The sequence below is a fragment of the Rhinolophus ferrumequinum genome, chromosome 18, assembly GCF_004115265.2.
Source record: "Rhinolophus ferrumequinum isolate MPI-CBG mRhiFer1 chromosome 18, mRhiFer1_v1.p, whole genome shotgun sequence".
NCBI lineage: Eukaryota > Metazoa > Chordata > Mammalia > Chiroptera > Rhinolophidae > Rhinolophus > Rhinolophus ferrumequinum.
This window is the reverse complement of record NC_046301.1, coordinates 28,781,403-28,797,958: the sequence shown is the minus strand read 5'-3', so window position 1 is coordinate 28,797,958 and position 16,556 is coordinate 28,781,403. Positions and strand designations below refer to the sequence as shown.

At 49.5% G+C, this 16,556-nt stretch overlaps 2 protein-coding genes across 5 annotated transcripts in view; both read right to left on the bottom strand.

Annotated features, from left to right (window-relative positions):
* The window catches only part of LOC117038035 (L-gulonolactone oxidase), a 28,807-nt gene extending 25,933 nt beyond the window's left edge, over positions 1 to 2,874 (bottom strand). For all 3 annotated transcript variants that reach the window (XM_033134631.1, XM_033134630.1, XM_033134632.1), the window contains exons 1-2: positions 2,777 to 2,874; positions 748 to 873 (exon numbers count right to left, since the gene is read on the bottom strand). In XM_033134631.1, coding sequence (XP_032990522.1) covers positions 748 to 873; positions 2,777 to 2,815 — 165 coding nt within the window. In that variant the 5' untranslated portion in view covers positions 2,816 to 2,874. The remainder of the gene's footprint in view (positions 1 to 747; positions 874 to 2,776) is intronic.
* Positions 2,875 to 11,448: 8,574 nt separating this feature from the next.
* EPHX2 (epoxide hydrolase 2) overlaps positions 11,449 to 16,556 on the bottom strand; it is a 62,136-nt gene continuing 57,028 nt past the window's right edge. For both annotated transcript variants that reach the window (XM_033134259.1, XM_033134260.1), the window contains 3 exons: positions 13,717 to 13,797; positions 12,076 to 12,134; positions 11,449 to 11,924 (listed from right to left, as the gene is read on the bottom strand). In XM_033134259.1, coding sequence (XP_032990150.1) covers positions 11,846 to 11,924; positions 12,076 to 12,134; positions 13,717 to 13,797 — 219 coding nt within the window. In that variant the 3' untranslated portion in view covers positions 11,449 to 11,845. The remainder of the gene's footprint in view (positions 11,925 to 12,075; positions 12,135 to 13,716; positions 13,798 to 16,556) is intronic.

The window sequence follows — 16,556 nt, the reverse complement described above, 5'->3', positions numbered from 1 at the left end:
CCTACCCAAGTCACTTACCCTCTCTGATCTTCAATTTCCCTATATGTAAAACTAGTTAAGCGCAAATCCTTCTGGATTGTCATTCTGAGTCCTCCTTTGGGGGCCTGACTTGCCATTCTTTTTCTAAAGAAATGGAGAGGGGCCGGCCCTGTGGCTCAGGCGGTTAGAGCTCCATGCTCCTAACTCCGTAGGCTGCCGGTTCGGTTCCCACATGGGCCAGTGGGCTCTCAACCACAAGGTTGCCGGGTCAACTCCTCCAGTCCCGCAAGGGATGGTTGGCTGCGTCCCCTGCAACTAGCAATGGCAACTGGACCTAGAGCTGAGCTGCGCCCTCCACGACTAAGACTGAAGGGACAACAACTTGACTTGGAAAAAGAAATTCCTGGAAGTACACACTGTTCCCCAATAAAGTCCTGTTCCCCTTCCCCAATAAAATCTTTAAAAAAAAAGAAAGAAAGAAAGAAATGGAGAGGAGGCTCCGCAGGAGAGGGGACGTGGACATTCTCCCTGTGGCCACAAGGGGGCGCGCACACCTGACAAGAGGCCTGAGCACGTCCAGGGAGGGCTTTAGGGAGGAGTGATCATTAGAGGTTAGAAATTGGGGTGTCACTGTGGGACCCAGGAGCAGGGAGGGGATCAGGCCCGAGGGGAAAGGCTAAGGAGTTTCCACCCAGGGTTTGGGAGGAAGGCCAAGCCTGGGCCAGCAGAGGCAGGGAGGAGAGGGCAGGGAGGAGAGGGCTGGAGTACCTGGAGGATCCGGTTCATCTTGCCCATGTGGATCATGAAGCCATCGGTGCAGGCGATGTCTGAGGGAGAGTGGCCACCACCCACCACCTTCACCCGCTTGTTCTGCTGCCTGGCCAAGGCCAGCACCTGCCAAGGCAATGCCTGAGTCAGCCTCAGCGCAGGCCTTTCTCTCTGGTGCAGCCAGGGAGCACCCATGGCCTACAGAAGGCCGTGCACCCCCAGTCCTCCAGGGCCCCTGCCCGGCTGGAGGCTGCTATGCAGGGCACTTCAGGAAAGGGAGCCTCGGAGGAGGGCCCAGAAGTGACGGGGAGAATAAAAGACACATCCTAAAGTGGGGCTCCGGTGCACTTTCCCAGCTAGGGGCTTTTCTTCGCGCAAACCTGATGATATTCTCCAGGGCCAGAGCCTTTCAAGGATGCCCCGGTGCCTTCAGAGTAAGGTCCAGGCTCCTCATCTTGGCCCACACTGGCCTCTGCTGCCTCAGGGGGCAGGGGCAGAGGCACGTGACTTTGTACCCTCCCTGTCTCTACCGTAGGTCCAGCACAGCTAGGCAGTCTCTAATGATTGCTGAAGGAACAAATAAGTGAATGTGCAGTGTCACTTAAACGGATCTACTCCCGTTCACCCTCAGGTCTCTGCTCAAACACGCTCGCTGGTCCACAGAACACTAATCCACTAATCTTACAATTTACACCAGCAGGGGTTCCGTGAGCAAGTAAACGTGTGCAGCATGTTTAAAGCTACAAGTTCTACAATAAAGAAATCTGTTTAACACCGTCTTCCTTGAGCTCCCTTGACCACAGAACCTAATTTTTATTTTCATCTACCTCTACGAGCCCTCCAGGGAAACATCGGCCTACAGTAAATAGCCTGATCCTCTCAGTAATTCACAATTGTGTAGGCCAGTATACTTTAGGAACGGCCTTCACTTACAGAAATGCTAGCACACCTCCAGGTTCTCCCTGCAGCTCAGAACAAAGCGCGGTGCCTCAGCAGTCAGGGTGCTCTGATCCATTCACAGCCTCTCTGCCCTGCCAGCCTTCCTCTTCTGCCCTGCACCCTACCCTACCCAGCCTCCCCAGAGCCTGTTCTCCAGGCATCCTCCTCACTTCCTTTGCTCACATCGCCCTTCCCCAGCTCTTGTTGAACTCCTATTCATCCTCCAGACACCACCTCAAGGAGCACTGTTCCTTTATGCAGCTTTTCCTGCATGGAAGTAAGGGGCTTTGAATTCGGACACTCCCTGGTCGAATCCTGGCTCTGACGCTTATTAATAAGTGATGCATGGCCCTGGGTGTTAGGAGTTAGGGTTTTATTCTACAAGTAATGGGAAGCCTCGGAAGGGCCTTAAGCAGGGAAGTAACCCCACCCAGCTTACAGTTTAAGAAAATTACTTTTGCTGATTGCAGAAAGTACATTTGAGGAAGGCAAGAACAGCAGCAGGGAGACCAGGGATGTGACCTGTGTCACAGGTCACAGTGGGTAAGGAACAGATGATGGCCTGGGCTCCGAGGGTGGCAATGGTGCGAGAAAATGGGTTCTGGAACGTTCTGGGGCAGGACTTGCTGATGTCAGACAAGGGTAAAGAAGGGACAGGGACTCCCTTCTTGGCTTCTAGTTTGAGCAACCAGGTACCCTGTACAGAGACAGAGCAGACAGAAGACTGCAGTAGACCAGCTGGAAGGTAAATAAATAAACAAACAAACCAAGAACACTGAAAGATATAGCTTTGGACATACATGTTTATGATGTCCTTGAGACATACAAGGAGAGAAATCATGTGAGTCTACACTTAGAGAAGAGATCTGAGCTGGAAATGAAAGTCTGTTGTCACTGGTGGACATGGCTGCTGGGTGGAGCTGGGGAAAGAATCTTCCCTGGTCAGCAGAGCTGGGGCGGGGCGGGGGTGTTGGCCCAGGAAGCCCATCTCCCAGCCTCTGCTCTGGGAAAGGGCCTGGTCTCCAGAGTCCGGAGGAGCTGGAGATCCAGGGGCGGGGCTATCGGGTGCTGGGCTGAGATGGACACTCACCTCTCTGATCTCCTCCACGGACGTGGGCTGATAGTACATCTCCGGACAACAGCCGTAGGTCTCTGCCCAGTTGTGGAATGTGACTCCTTTGTACCCGTGAACCTAGGACAAGAAGAGAGCTGGGTCACCAGATATGTGGCTATGGGCGGCCGGGACCCCATGCCCCTGTCCTGCCATTGAAGAGACAGGAGGCTAGGACCATGTGCTGAGCCAGGCTCCTTCTCTTCCACCATCACCTCTCAGCGCCATCGGGAAGATGAAAACAGCTGCGGGTGGGCTTCCTGTTATTATCTCCCTTGATCCCTCATTCGGGCGGGCGAGCAGATCACAGAGGAGACTGCCCATTCTTAGGAGACATGATGAGGGCAGGGTGGAGCCTGAGAAATCAGGACTCGGGAAGTGCCCGCTGTGCCGGCACTTCTCTGAGGGACCCAGTGGATGGTGCACTCCAGCAGAATAGGATGATCAGGAAAGGGGCTGCATGAGCTGGCCTGGTGCTCCAAGGACTCGGAAGTGGCCTTCATCTTCCCCAACAGGCTTTTCCAGCAGGGAAGGGGCACCTTTGGGAGACTCCACAGCTGGAGCCCTGGGTGTAAGACTCCCATTTGTTGGACACCAGCTGTGTGCCGAGTACTGTGCTGGGATCCTCCATATAGCATATCTTAGGTAGACCTTACAGTAATGCCACAAAAGAGCTAATAGCACCTCCATTTTCAGGAGCAGGAACTGAGGCTCAGAGAAGTAAAGTAAGTTCCTCAAGCTCACACAGCAGCCGAATGTGGACACGGGAGTCCAACCCAGGCCCTCCTTTCCCATGCTTTCCCCAACACCCCACTGTCTCCCCAGAGCCTCAAGTCTAATTCAAGAGGATCCCTGTGGCTTCCCCTTTACCCCAGATATGACCTAATTTTGCCCTCACGGACCCAGCCTGAATGAAGCCCAGCTGGGCTGACCGGCTGTCCCCTGTGGCCCTACCATGGCTCCAGCGGTGGGTCAGAGGCCTTGGCTGACTCTGGCTTACTCCAGGAACAGACGTACAGCCGAGGGGTCCGCAGCAGGCAGCACAGCCACCTCAGGACTCAGGGCAGACTCAAAAAGCGGCAGCTCACCGAGGGGCTTTGGGGCCCATCAAGGTTGGGTAAACAGGCTCCACCCAGACAAACAGCAGCTCAGGCCTGCCCCCTGCCCCAGGGCCCCTCTCAGCAGCAGGGATGAAAGGGCAGAGTTTAAAGGATAGGTGTGCTCTCTCTGGAAGCTGCCTGAACTCTGATTCCACCTCCAGGCATTCTGGAGCCCAAGACCCCCAGCCTTGACACTGGGCCCTTGATACCATAGGGGAGCCTGTGCCGCAGCAGGCCTGTGGGAGTGAATGTGGGGGCTTCCTCCGTGCCCTGACTGTGCAGCTAGCTGAATTCTGTGTTTGTGTGTTAGTTTACCCCTCAGATCTGGGGGTTACAGATCTGGGAGCACAGGTTGTCATCCCAAAATACGCCTTTTGGGATATTGATGATTATAAGGTGGTTATTTTAAGAAAAGAAAAAACTCAGGAAAAACCATTGACCTTCCCTTTAACTGCCTAAGAGAATGCAGATGGAGGACCTGCTCCAGGAAGGGAGCTATCGCCACAGATCACTGTAGTTTAAGAGGAACTAGCGGGAGACAGGGAGGAATCTATAGGCCCTTTTGTTCAAAGTCCTCTCACGTCCCATTGTTAAAGGCGGCCCAGCAAGCATTTGTGTAGGGAACACGTGCTTTGCCATCGCCGTGGGAATTGCCTTCCTCGTTCGCGTCCCAAACCTCTGCCCCCGCCCCCATCTCCTTAGCTCAAGATAATGTAGGGCGTTGCTTAGTAAATGGGGCGGGGGCGGTTCCTAGTCTGGTGGATTGGAAGAATGGATACACAGACCAGGGAGAGGCACCGAGTTGCACAGGAAGATAGTTTGTTATAATAAACAAAGAGTTACAGCTCCCCAGTGGGAGGGGGTACCGGAAGCTGGGATGCCCGTTAGCTAAGGCAAAAAGCTTGTGTTTATACCTTTATTTCTACCTGGGAGGGGGATGCTGGGATGTGGGTGCCTGGGGATACAATGTTTCCCAGACTAGGTCTCCCGCTCAGCTTCGGGGGAGGCCTTTGAAACAAACCCATTTGTCCCCGAGAAGGATTGATGACATTTTTGTCCTGGGACCCTTGCCCTGTGTTCTGTTTTTGTTCTGGTTTTGCGCAGTCTACTGAGGAGTCTCTAACTGCCTGATGTCATACTAACTAACCTGCCTCAATGATGGCATAGAAGCCTCACCAGCGTCCTTGGGTGTCAGGGTCTTATGGAACCCCAGTACGGGTATGTAAGAAATTTGTAAATCTCTTTTGTAAGTTTTGTATTTTTTTTAAATTGTATGTAAATACATTTTAAACATACGTCATTTTCTCCTGTGAATCTGTCTCATGTCAATTTGATTGAGTCCAGCCAGAAGAATTTAGAAGGGTAGAAGGAAAATTATTTTTCCCTCCCCCGCAATACCCAGCTGCTCACCACTGCTGCGAGACAGAACAGGACGCTGGGGGCGGTACAAGCAGGGCAGGTGAGCCCCCGCCCAGGTGGAGTCTTCTAGCAGAGCTCTTCCCTTCCCTAGGCTTCGGGGTAGTTCCTTATCTGTGATTTGCTGATTCACCTCTGTGAATCTGTCAAGGTAAGAAACATCCAAACCTCTAGAGAAACTTTATTAGAGTCTATTTGAGCCAAACTAATGACATATGCCGGGGAGCAAGATCTCGAATGCTCCAGAGAATAACAGTTTTGCAGTTTCTTTTATGCATTTGAAATTAAGAAGGGAACATAAGGAGGTAGGAGAAAGCAGAGCCGGGATTGGATTACAGGATAGTTAACAAGATTATGTGCTTTCTTGACAGTGGTTACAGCTTATTTCAAAGGTGTGTTAACCTCGATATGCACAGAAACATTGGACAGTGCTTAAGGCAAAGATAAACTTTTTACTAAAGAAGTTGTACGTTTGGGAGTGACTACACACCGTGACCTGCCCATTTCGGAATTTATGATTAGATCATCCTGTGAGGTTCCCTTCCATAGAACCTTTTATTTGTGTCCACAAACTTCAGTTTCCTCCTCAATAAAGTGGGGACATTTTTGCTTCCCCGAGTCAATACAAAGGTTAGAGAAGATGCGTGACAAGCACTAGAACACAATTAGCACTTGAGATGGCAGAAGGGTCTTGTACCTGCCCCCAGCTGTGAGCTTGCTCTGGCAGGATGCACAGGACACTTACCTGCATCACTGTCCCTTAGCTCAGTGCCTGGCACAGAGCCAGCACCAATGCACATATGGGAAACAAATTAATAAGTCACTGAGCATCTGTCTTGGCTTATCATCTCTCTTCAAGCCAAGAGCTGGTGTCTAGTGGGGACGTGAACCACAGCTCTGGAGTTTGGGAGAAAGGAAGGCCAGGATGGAGGAGTGAAGCTGGGGTCAGATACGCACATGAGGAATCCTTGAGCACAGTACGGGGGAGGGAATCAGAGTCATACCTGTGTTCCTCAAACCAAGATTTCCACCAAACTGTCAAGTGTGTGTGCTCATGTGCACACAGAAATGCACCCCGCCCCCCGCAATGCAAATATCCATGCAGTGAACTGGGGGTGGTGGCCATGTTCTCCCCACAGGGAAAAACGCAGCTAGTGGATATGATTGTTCAGAGGCAGCTCAGATATGGAGAGGGTGGTGCCAAAGACACGTGAGGGATCTGCAGAGCTCAGGGCCACAGAGCGGAGCTGACTTGGGAGGGAAAGCTGTGTTACCGGCTCAGATGTGTTTCCCCGCCCCCAAATTCCCATGTTGAAGCCCTAACCCCTGGTATCTGAGAATGTGACTGCAGTTGGCAATGGAGTCTTTAAAGAGATAATTAAGTTAGATGTGCTCTGGGATGTGCTCTGCTCAAATACGACTGTTGTCCTCATAAAAGGAGGTTAGGACACAGACACAGAAGAAAAACCATGTGAAGCCAAAGTGAGAAGACGGACATCTACAAGCTAAGGAGAGAAGCCTCAGAAGGAACCAACCTTGTCGACAGCTTGATCTTGGACTTCCCGCCTCCAGAATGAGGTGAGGAAATAAATCTTTGTTGTTGAAGCCCCCCAGTCGATGGTACTTTATATTGGCAGCTTGAGCGGACTAATATACTATGTCTGCAAGCCCCTGAGGCTGGGGTCTCCAACAAAGCCTTTGTTAGAAGAGCAAGGTCGGGCCTCTTTCTTCTGCACCCATTTCCCTTGGCTGTCCCTAACGGAGGAGGCAGGGCCTGTGTACTCCATGGCTGCCAGCTGCATTGCCCAAGAGCAGAGAGCTGGGGGACCTCCCCATATAACTTCAGACTCCCTGCCTAGGAGAGGCAGGGCTTGGTGGGGGCACAGTAGTGGGGAACTTGGGGCTGAGGGATAAAGCACCTATAAGGTTGGCTGCAGTCCCTTCTCCATACTCACTATCCCAAAGCCCTAGAAGGGAGTCCAGAGGCTGTGGCCAACATACAGGGTGAGCATCAAGCCCAGGGGACAGAGAGAGGCCCGTGCAGGGAGAGGAGGGTGAGACAGATTAGCTAGCATGTCGTTAGGTAGACAGAGAGGTCCCTGGTAGAATTAACAAAGGCTGCCATATCCTGGAACTCCAGGTTATGAAATGATTCATTTGCTCCAGGGCAAAAATGTAATTGCGCTCTGGGGGTAAATGGGTTATTTCATAAATCCCTTTAGGCTGGGCAACCGAGTGACTCTGATAGACAGAATCCATTAGAAGGTGCCACCTCCCTTCCCCAAGCATCCAAGTGTGAAAATAAGAGCCTTTTGCCTTAGCCAGTGGGCATCCCAGTTTCCGTACCCTCTCTCGTAAGCGAGCTGTATTTTCACTTTAATAAAAATCTTTGCTTCTCTATACCTCTCCTTCCGAGTCCACGTTCTCATTCTTTGGGTACGTGAGACCACGATCACCAGACACCAGAAGCTTGTAACAAGGGGAGCGCTAAAGGAAAGCCTTGTGTCACCCCAAATAAATAACTTGTTTCCCACTCACCTTCAAGCCCTGTTCCCACAACTTCAGGCAACGTATGCCCCGCTCCTACCCACAAATGTCCCTTTCAATCACAGTTGGACCCAAGTTTTCTCCTTTTGGTAAAGCACTCTGGGCTTCTGGAAGCTGGGTTCCTGGCTGGGGGTTGGCCTTCCCTCCTCTGCCGAGATTGCCCGGATCCTGGAGCCATGCGCCAGGTTTTCTTTTCTTCACCCTGAAGGACTGCTCTTGGATGGAACACTTTCTCCGCCACCCCCAAGCCAGTCACATCAATTTTATAAATTGACTTTATTGAAGAAAATAAAATTACATGAAAAGAAATATACGAATCAGCAAAACACGGTGTGTATCAGTTAATTGAATCTGCGTTACCACCATCCCGTGGGTGAGGTCGATAGTCTGTTGCTTATTTCTTCTTGTCTGAAGGGCTCGGCTTGTTCAACAATTGCTGAGTCTTAACTTTTTCCCCAGAGTTGTTGGCAAGGAAAATTAGTGTTACTGTTGCGATGACCACCGAACCTTTTTTTTCCCTAGACTTCTAAATATTTATTTCCTTTAAAAGTAGATTTTATGTATTTTTTTTCCTTTTCCCCTCCTGTAGTTGTGAATCAGTGAGAATGAGCTCCTTCCTGTACAATTTGCACATGGTAACATAACACATTTCTTTGAAACACAGGGGACATTTGCAAAAGTGTTTAATGATTTCTGATCTGCAGATCATACCTCTGTGTCCCATTTAGCCAACTCATTCTCTTTAAAATACGATGTAGGCCATAAAGTTCATTCAGCACATAAGACAAAGTGGGATGGCACGGTAGGGGTTCAGAACAAGTCACCCCAAGATGTGCCTCTGTGGTATGTGGGTTGTTTTGAGCTAAAGGTGTGGGCTCGAGAAACTTCTGCCCCCCACCTTAACTACCTAAAAGAATCTGAATTTGGGGGCCTCATCCATAAGAGATTACCAGAGATAACCTTTTATGACCTATCTGTAGGGCAAGGCAAACCCCCAATTACTGAGCACCGGCTCTTCTTATCATCCTGCAGTGACCTTCCTTCCCTCTGAAGTCCCGAGGTGGCCCTCAGCTCAGAATGTCTTATATACCCATTCTTCCCTTCTGTCTTGGAATATCTCACGTAGGCAGGGTTCTCATCCATATGTGTGTATTAAATTTGGTTATTTTTCTCTTGTTAATCTGTCTCATGTCTATTTGATTATTATACCACCTGAAAGAAACTTGAGGGGAAAGTTTCTTTCCCTACCACAGCACTGTCTAAAATATCCCTTGCTTTTCACAGCTCCATCTGAACCCAGGAAAATTGATGGAGGCAATGACCAAATATCCATCCCCTCAATCTATTCAGATGTCAACCAAGATCACTGTTTTGGGCTTTCTCTGGAATTTTCTTACTTTGAGTTGAATAAACTAAAGAATTGTTTCTGTCTTCCAAATTCTGACACCAGCCAAATAATCATACAAGCTCCCCAGGGCTGATACAGTCTGCCCTTCCATCGCGGCACTGATACCACCACCATGGAAAACAGTGATAAACTGCATGAGAAACAAAAGTTAGGTCCTAACATAGGACTGTTTAAACATGGAAGTTAGTATTCAATTGATTAAAAAGTGAGCTTCCAACTGCAGAATGAGAGAAAATATTTGCAAATCATGTATTTTATAGGGGACTAGTATGTACAACATATAAGAAAACTGCTACAACTCAACAAACAAACAAAAAACCTTATTTAAAAATAGGCCAGGAACTTGAATGGACATTTCTCCAAAGAAAATATACAAATGGCCAATAAGCGCATGAGAAGATGTTCAACATCACAAAGTATTTGGGAAACGAAACTCAAAACCACAATGAGATGCCACTTCATACCCATTGGGATGGGTATTATTAAAAAAAAAAAAAAGAAAACACAAAGTAACAAGTGTTGGTGATGAGAGAGAGAGACTGAAAGCTTTTGCTCGCTGGTGGGAGTGTAAAATGGTGCCGCTACTATGAAAAACACGATGGTGGTTCCTCAAAAAGTTCACAGCATTACCACAAGATCCAGCAAGTCCACTTTTCCGGGTACACACCCAGAAGAACTGAAAGCAGGGACTTGGAGGTATTTGCACACCCGTGTTCACAGCAGCATTATTCACAATAGCCAAAAGGTGGAAGGAACCCAAGTGTCAACTGATAGGTAATTAGATAGAAAAGACGTGGCATATACATACAATGGAATATTATTCAGTCTTTTAAAAAAAGGAAATTCTGACCCGTGCTAAAACATGGACGAGTCTTGAGGATCTTATGGTAGGTGAAATAGGCCAGTTACTGTATGATTCCGCTTATATGAAGTAACTAGAATGTCAAATTCATAGAGACAGAAAGTGGAATGGGGGTTTCCAGGGGTCGGTGGTGGGGAAAATGGGGAGTTAGTATTTAATGGGGAGAAAGATGCTGTTTGGGGAGATGAAACGAGTTCTGGAGATGGATGGTGATGATGGGAGCACAATAATAGGAATACATTTAATACCACTGAACTGTACACTTAAAAGTAGTTAAAATGGTAAAACACGTGTTATGTATATTTTACCATAATAAAAAAAAAGTGATCTTACAGGAGTAGAAATATCATTGGTTCTGTCAAAAGTAGGCATTAGCCTCAAAACCCTTGTAGGTAAATATGACAACATATATTTAGGCAAACGGCCAAAGTGGTTACACTCATACCTAATAAACATGAAAGTGGTGAACATCTCCAGGAAGTGTAAATACTTCAACTGGAACCAAGACGGTGTGTGTGTGTCTGAATGTAGGCTCTGCCCCTAACTCTCCAAATGACCTTGGGCGAGTCATCTGAACCTCAGGTTTCCCATCTGTGCAATAGGAAGGATGAGAAATAGTGTATGTAAGGCTCCAGGCACACAGGGATACTTAATGACAGCTACGAACATTTCTGACGTTCCCCTTGCTTTCTGCATGCACACGGACACACGTATCCTTTTCTCCTGGTTAATTTATACTCATCACAATTCATAATTTAGCGTGGAGACACCACCACCTCAAGCTTTCCCTGCAGAAAGTGCCGCAAAGGACGTGTGCATATGTCTGTGAGCAGACCATGCTAGGGGAGCAGGGAGACAGGGCACATGACCCAGCCTGGGGACTTCGTGGAGGAGATGGCATGCAGGAGCACGGCAGGCAACAGCACACATTAGCTCAGGCAGAGGTCAAGGAGAATCAGGGTGCTGTGTGCAGGGGTGACGCTGGAGGGCGGGGAATCGGTGAGTGACTGCAGATAGACTGGGGAAGTCGACCCACATCGTGCGTGGGCTTCATTCAGAGGCCAGCAGGGAGGCCCTGGAACATTCGGGTCATCAGACTCTGCAGGGGACCAGTCAGGAGTTGCTGCTGTAGGACTCCTGGCAGGAGACACTGAGGACTTGCAGTGGGGGTGGGGGGGTTGGGTGGGGGATGACAGGGTGGGAGACAAAACCAGCAAGACTTGACTTCTGGGTGTGGCGAGGGGGAAAGTGAGCCTAGGTAGAGGGAAGTTCTTAGAACAATGACTCTGCCTCCTCCCAAGAACACAAACAGCAGTACCACCGTTGTCGTAGCTTTATTGAACAAAGGAGTTCCAATATCTGCGGAAATGCTTCTCAACTAACTGCTGATTTTGCTGCAAACTCATGCAGTGGTTAGTCAAAGAGAAATCACCTCCTGGTCATCTCATCTTGATCCCCCACAAAATACCAACGATTCTTAGAGATAAAGTGATGCATTTATATCCAGAGAATTAATCACACATTATTTTTCCTGTATCTAACATTATGTAGATGTGACTCATTTCCTTGAAAGAAAATCACTCTTGGCTGTACACCCCTTCAGAACAAGGCTGCTGGTTCTGAGATGTGGGTAAGGCCCCATCTGGGGACCAAGGGCTGCAGCCCCACTGATGAAGGTGTCGGGGTGCCTGCTGGGGGCTGGCACACGTTACACCCTAAAGCATCGAGACCAGTGGCACATCCCTGGCATCAGTTTTCAGCCACTCGGTGAGGATCTGATTCAGCTCGTTAGGCCTGGGAAGGAAAGAGAAGACCATTCACACTTGCCTCACGCTAAGGCTGAGGTGACGTGAATGGCTAACCCAGGGAAGCCTTTACTGAAAGTGAACAGGAATCCTGATCTCCCCACCCAGAGAGCCACCCCACACACACATCATCTCCTTACTTTTCCATCTGTGTCCAATGTCCACAATCCTTAATGTATCCCCTTTTCAGGTTGGGGATCTGGAAGAAAACCCCACCCAGAAAAGTAAATGACAGAATGCAAACGGGTCTGGCTCAGGTTAGTGCGACATGCAATGGAGACCCCAGTAAGGGGGCACCTTCCTCTCTGCTCCCCATAGGCTACCCCCCTGAAAAACTCTGCATTATTTAGGAAAGGAGACACCATTTATTGAGCTCCTACTATGTGCTAGGTGCTTCACACTCATTGCCTTATTTAACCTTGACCATAATCCTGTGGGGTTAACATGAAGGCTCAGAGAGGTTAGGTAACCTACCCAAGGCTACACAGAGTGACTGAGCTAAGATCTGAATTCAGAGCTGACACATGCTCATCTCAACAACTGTCTCCCTTCAGAATCCTTAGGCCTCAGCCAGTTTGCTGTCTGGAAAATGCTTGGTTGCCGTTTGGCTCTTGCCACGCAGATGTGACTGTATCCCCTTCTCATGCTGCCTCCCTGGTAGTCTGCATGCAGGGCTGTTTGGCTTCCTTTCTGGGATCTGAATCCCCACAGTGGGTGAGAGCAACAAGCACCGAGGGCTGAGAGGAAGCAGCCGTGCCACAGCTCGGACACAGCCTTGAACTGGGACAGGAAGGGAAAATGCTGGGGAAAAAAATGCCGCTTTCCTCCCCGAGGTAAGAGCTGCCCCTTTCAAGCATAATACCTCAATGAGGTTAGCAGTCAGCTGCAAGGACCGGAAAGGGCCTCTGAAGAACTTGAGTTTTTACGAAACCTTCAAGGGTTAGGAGCAGAGAGGTAAGTTCCCAGGGGCTCTCAGAGCTTTCTGCAGTCTTTCCTTTGGCTGGATCCAGAGCCTGCAAGGCTCTAACCAAATGCACCCTCTCCACTGTGCCTGCTGATGCAAATAAAGCCCCAGACAAACGTGGATGGGCCTCTCAGCAGCTAGCCAGTCCACGGTCAGCCACCTGCAGGCCTCCCCAGTAGCTACCAACCTCCACACTTTGAACACAGTGAGCTTCCAGCCCACAGGTTTGATGCCCATCACGCCCCATTCAGTGTCTCTCTGCCCACTGGGTCCACACAGCTCGGCCAGGCCTAGCAGGCTCAGCAAGATCTTCCAGCCTCATCGAGCTCCTGCCATTCTACAAGCAGGCATGCCCCTCACACGTCAACAACCTGGCTCCTTCTCCCCATGTTTGCTCTCTCTCTGCCTGGCAATGCTTGGTTGGTCATCAGGTCCAGATGCAATGGTCAGCACCTCTGTGAAATCCTCCTTTCCAACCACGTCCTCTTCTTCGCTTCTCCCGAGTACGGGATGAGCTCCTAGAGGCCGGGGTCTGGAGCTCAACTTTACTCCCTCGTATCTAGCACGGTCCCGACACAGTAAAAACCCATGAAATGAACGAAGGAGGGAATGAATGAGTGAGTGAGTGAATGAGAGACTCCATCAGTGCAGGGAAAAGGAAGCCTCAGTCATTTTTGTTGCTATCGGTGAAGCCCCGTGTTAAGCGAGTTGTTCAACCCAATATCCCACTCTGTCCTCAGCTGCCACCTTTCTTCTGGGGCACCTGTGCCCTCTCCCCGGAAGCACTGATGGCCCCCGGGCAGCACCATTTCCTTACCCAGTCCTCCATATGCTTGGTCATCTCAGGAAGGAGCACTTTGTCCTTCTCTGCGACTACCATCAGGGCCGGAATCAGGATCTGGGGAGAGGTGACAGGAAGCAGGTGCAGCGGAGAAGGAAGAAATGTCCCCTTCTTACCTTCCATCCCCCAGGGCAAGGAGACGTGCTTCATTTTCATGCTACGTGGTTTCCTCCACTAACTCCCCCCGAAGAAGACCGCCAGCAGAGCCAGTGTGGCCCTGGCTTTGTTTCCGGCACGCTTTGCTTGACGGAGGCATTGCTATTACTGGAGATCCACAAGGACGACGTCAGATAATAGAAAATATCTGTATCGGTCGCTGCCTCCAGGCCCTGGCACCGAGCTTCTGCAAGCCTTGGAAATTCCTAAGTGACAAGCGCTCTGGGAGCCTTTCCTGTTTTATTTGTCTTTGCCCTTGTCCCTGAAATAGGGCTCCTAGAATCCTTGTCAATTCCTAAGTGATAAGACCATTAGGGACATCTTTTGCCCTAATGAGGTGGCTCTGGGTGGCTCCTGGGTGGGGGCTGGTCACCAGAGAGACCAAGCCATCATCGGAAGCTTGGAATTTTCAATCCCTCCCTCCACTTTTCTAGAAAGGGGAGAGGGGCTGGAAATGGAGTTAATAATTGATCATGCCAAGTGAGGAAACGCCATAAAATCCCAGGAGTCTGGGGTTTGGAGAGGATCCACGGTGGTGAACACAGCCATATACCAGCGGGTGATACAGTCAACTCCACAGGGACAGAAGCTCCTGTCCTCGGGACCCTCTCAGATCTCGTCCGATGCATGTCTTCGTCTGGCTGTTTCTCTGTACCCTTTATCACATCCTTTACTAAACTGGTAAATGTAAGGAAGAGTTTCCCTGAGTTCTGGGAGCTGCTCTAGCAAGTATTAATCAAACTTAAGAAGGGGGCATGGGAACCTCAGATCTAGAGCCCGCTGGTCAAAGCACAGGTGGTAACTTGAACTTGCGAATGGTGCCTGAAGTGTAAAACCCTCACATATTGGGTGACGAGAAGTGAAGTGTTTTGTGTGAAAGTAAAGGCGACATACAGGAGGAAAAGATTGGGTTTTTCGAATGTATTAGGTTGGTCCAAAAGTAATTGCAGTTTAAAAGGTTGAAAATAATTGCAAAAGCCGCAGTGACTTTTGCAGCAAACTAAGAGCTGGACTTAGCCGTGTAGGGACCAACACGGTACGTGTGTGCCTGTGTATAAGTGAGAACATGTGTGCTGCCTCCCTCTGTGCGATGCATATTCGTGGAACCGTGGATGGCACCAGAAAGGAGGAAAGATGCCCTTGAATCAACCTTCTTTTTCTTTTAATTAAATGAACGCTTAAAAAGGGCAGTCAAGACGAGAGAATGAATGGGGCCAGCCACAACTGTTATCAACGTGACATGAGAGGCAGCAAAAATGGCTTCCCTTTTATCTATTGACAAAGGGGACATGGCGAGGTCCTGAAAGCCTCCATTTATTCTCTTTGTTCTCAGTCTACCATTACAACTTTCAAACAGCTTCAATTTGCACCTGGTTATGGAATTTGCACTATTTTTTTTAAAACTTATATGCAGAACCCTGTGCTTCTCACTGCACCCCCTCCTTCAAATGATGAAGAAACAGGGGACGTTCAAAAGTGCTTCTGTTGCTGAAACTCATCCTGAGGCTGCTGTGAGGTTGTGTAACCCCTAGAATGTTCCGAGTCCAAAATGTAAACTGGTGGTGGGGGCATGGGAGGAAGTGGGAGAGGAGGAAAATCTGGAAGGTAACCGCAGAAGAAGGGGAAGGGGCTCCCACCTTGTGCACCATTGGGATTCGCCTTCCCAAAGACTTTGTCATTATGTCCCTCCATGCTTTGAGAGAGTTTGCCTATCAAACTGCAGTTTTGTAATTTTTGTCAATCACAGATTAAAGCGATGGTAAGGATAATGAGCATTAATTGACCTACTACTACGTGCTAGGCACTGTTCTAAGCATTTGATGTGCGTTAACCCATTTTATCTTTACACAGCTCTACGAGGTAGGCACCATCCTTGTCATTTCCATATTACAGAAGCAGCAACAGAGAACAGAGTGGTTAAGTGTCTTGCCCAAGGTCACACAGGAATTAGATCCCAGGCCGACTTGCCGTGCAGCCTGCTCTTAACCACTCTGCTGTACTGTCTCCAGACCTAACCCATGGGGTCAGGACCTCATCTGTTTCATTCCCCTGGTATCTCCACGGTCTAGCACAGTGCCTGACATACAGAGAGTGTTCATATTCGAGTGCATCAACGAGATAACCAGGGCTACTGACTGAGCTGAGGAATACGAACATGCAATTGCCCTTCAGTTTTGAATGTAAACGAGAGACCCCATTACTCCCTTTGCAGACCAGAGATTGGAAACCATCTTCTGCCTGACAAATGAGAAAACTGAGACTTAGACTGACTTGGTCAAGAGGACGAAGCCAGAGGCTAAAGTCCCATCTCTCTGGAGAACCTAATGCTCCTTCTGTGAACTGGGGGCTCCACGATCCTGTCACCTTTGGTCACCCCTGGACCGTCCGCTGCCCTGAGCTGAGGCAGCCCCAGGAGACCTGGGCCTTGCAGAGGGATGCAGCAGTCACCTGCACGGATGCCTGCTCCACCCACAGGCCACCCTCTACCATTCCAAGAGAAGCATCAGTAAAAGTGGTCCTGAGGGGAAACTCTTGAGTGCAGGCACTTCCAAAAGCTCAGAGGGAAAGGATAGAAAGGAGGAAGCTAGCAGGTCAGTCTGTGCACCCCCAGCTCTGACCCAAGGGCGTATCAGTTGGGCCAATGGGAAGCCCAAACAGGG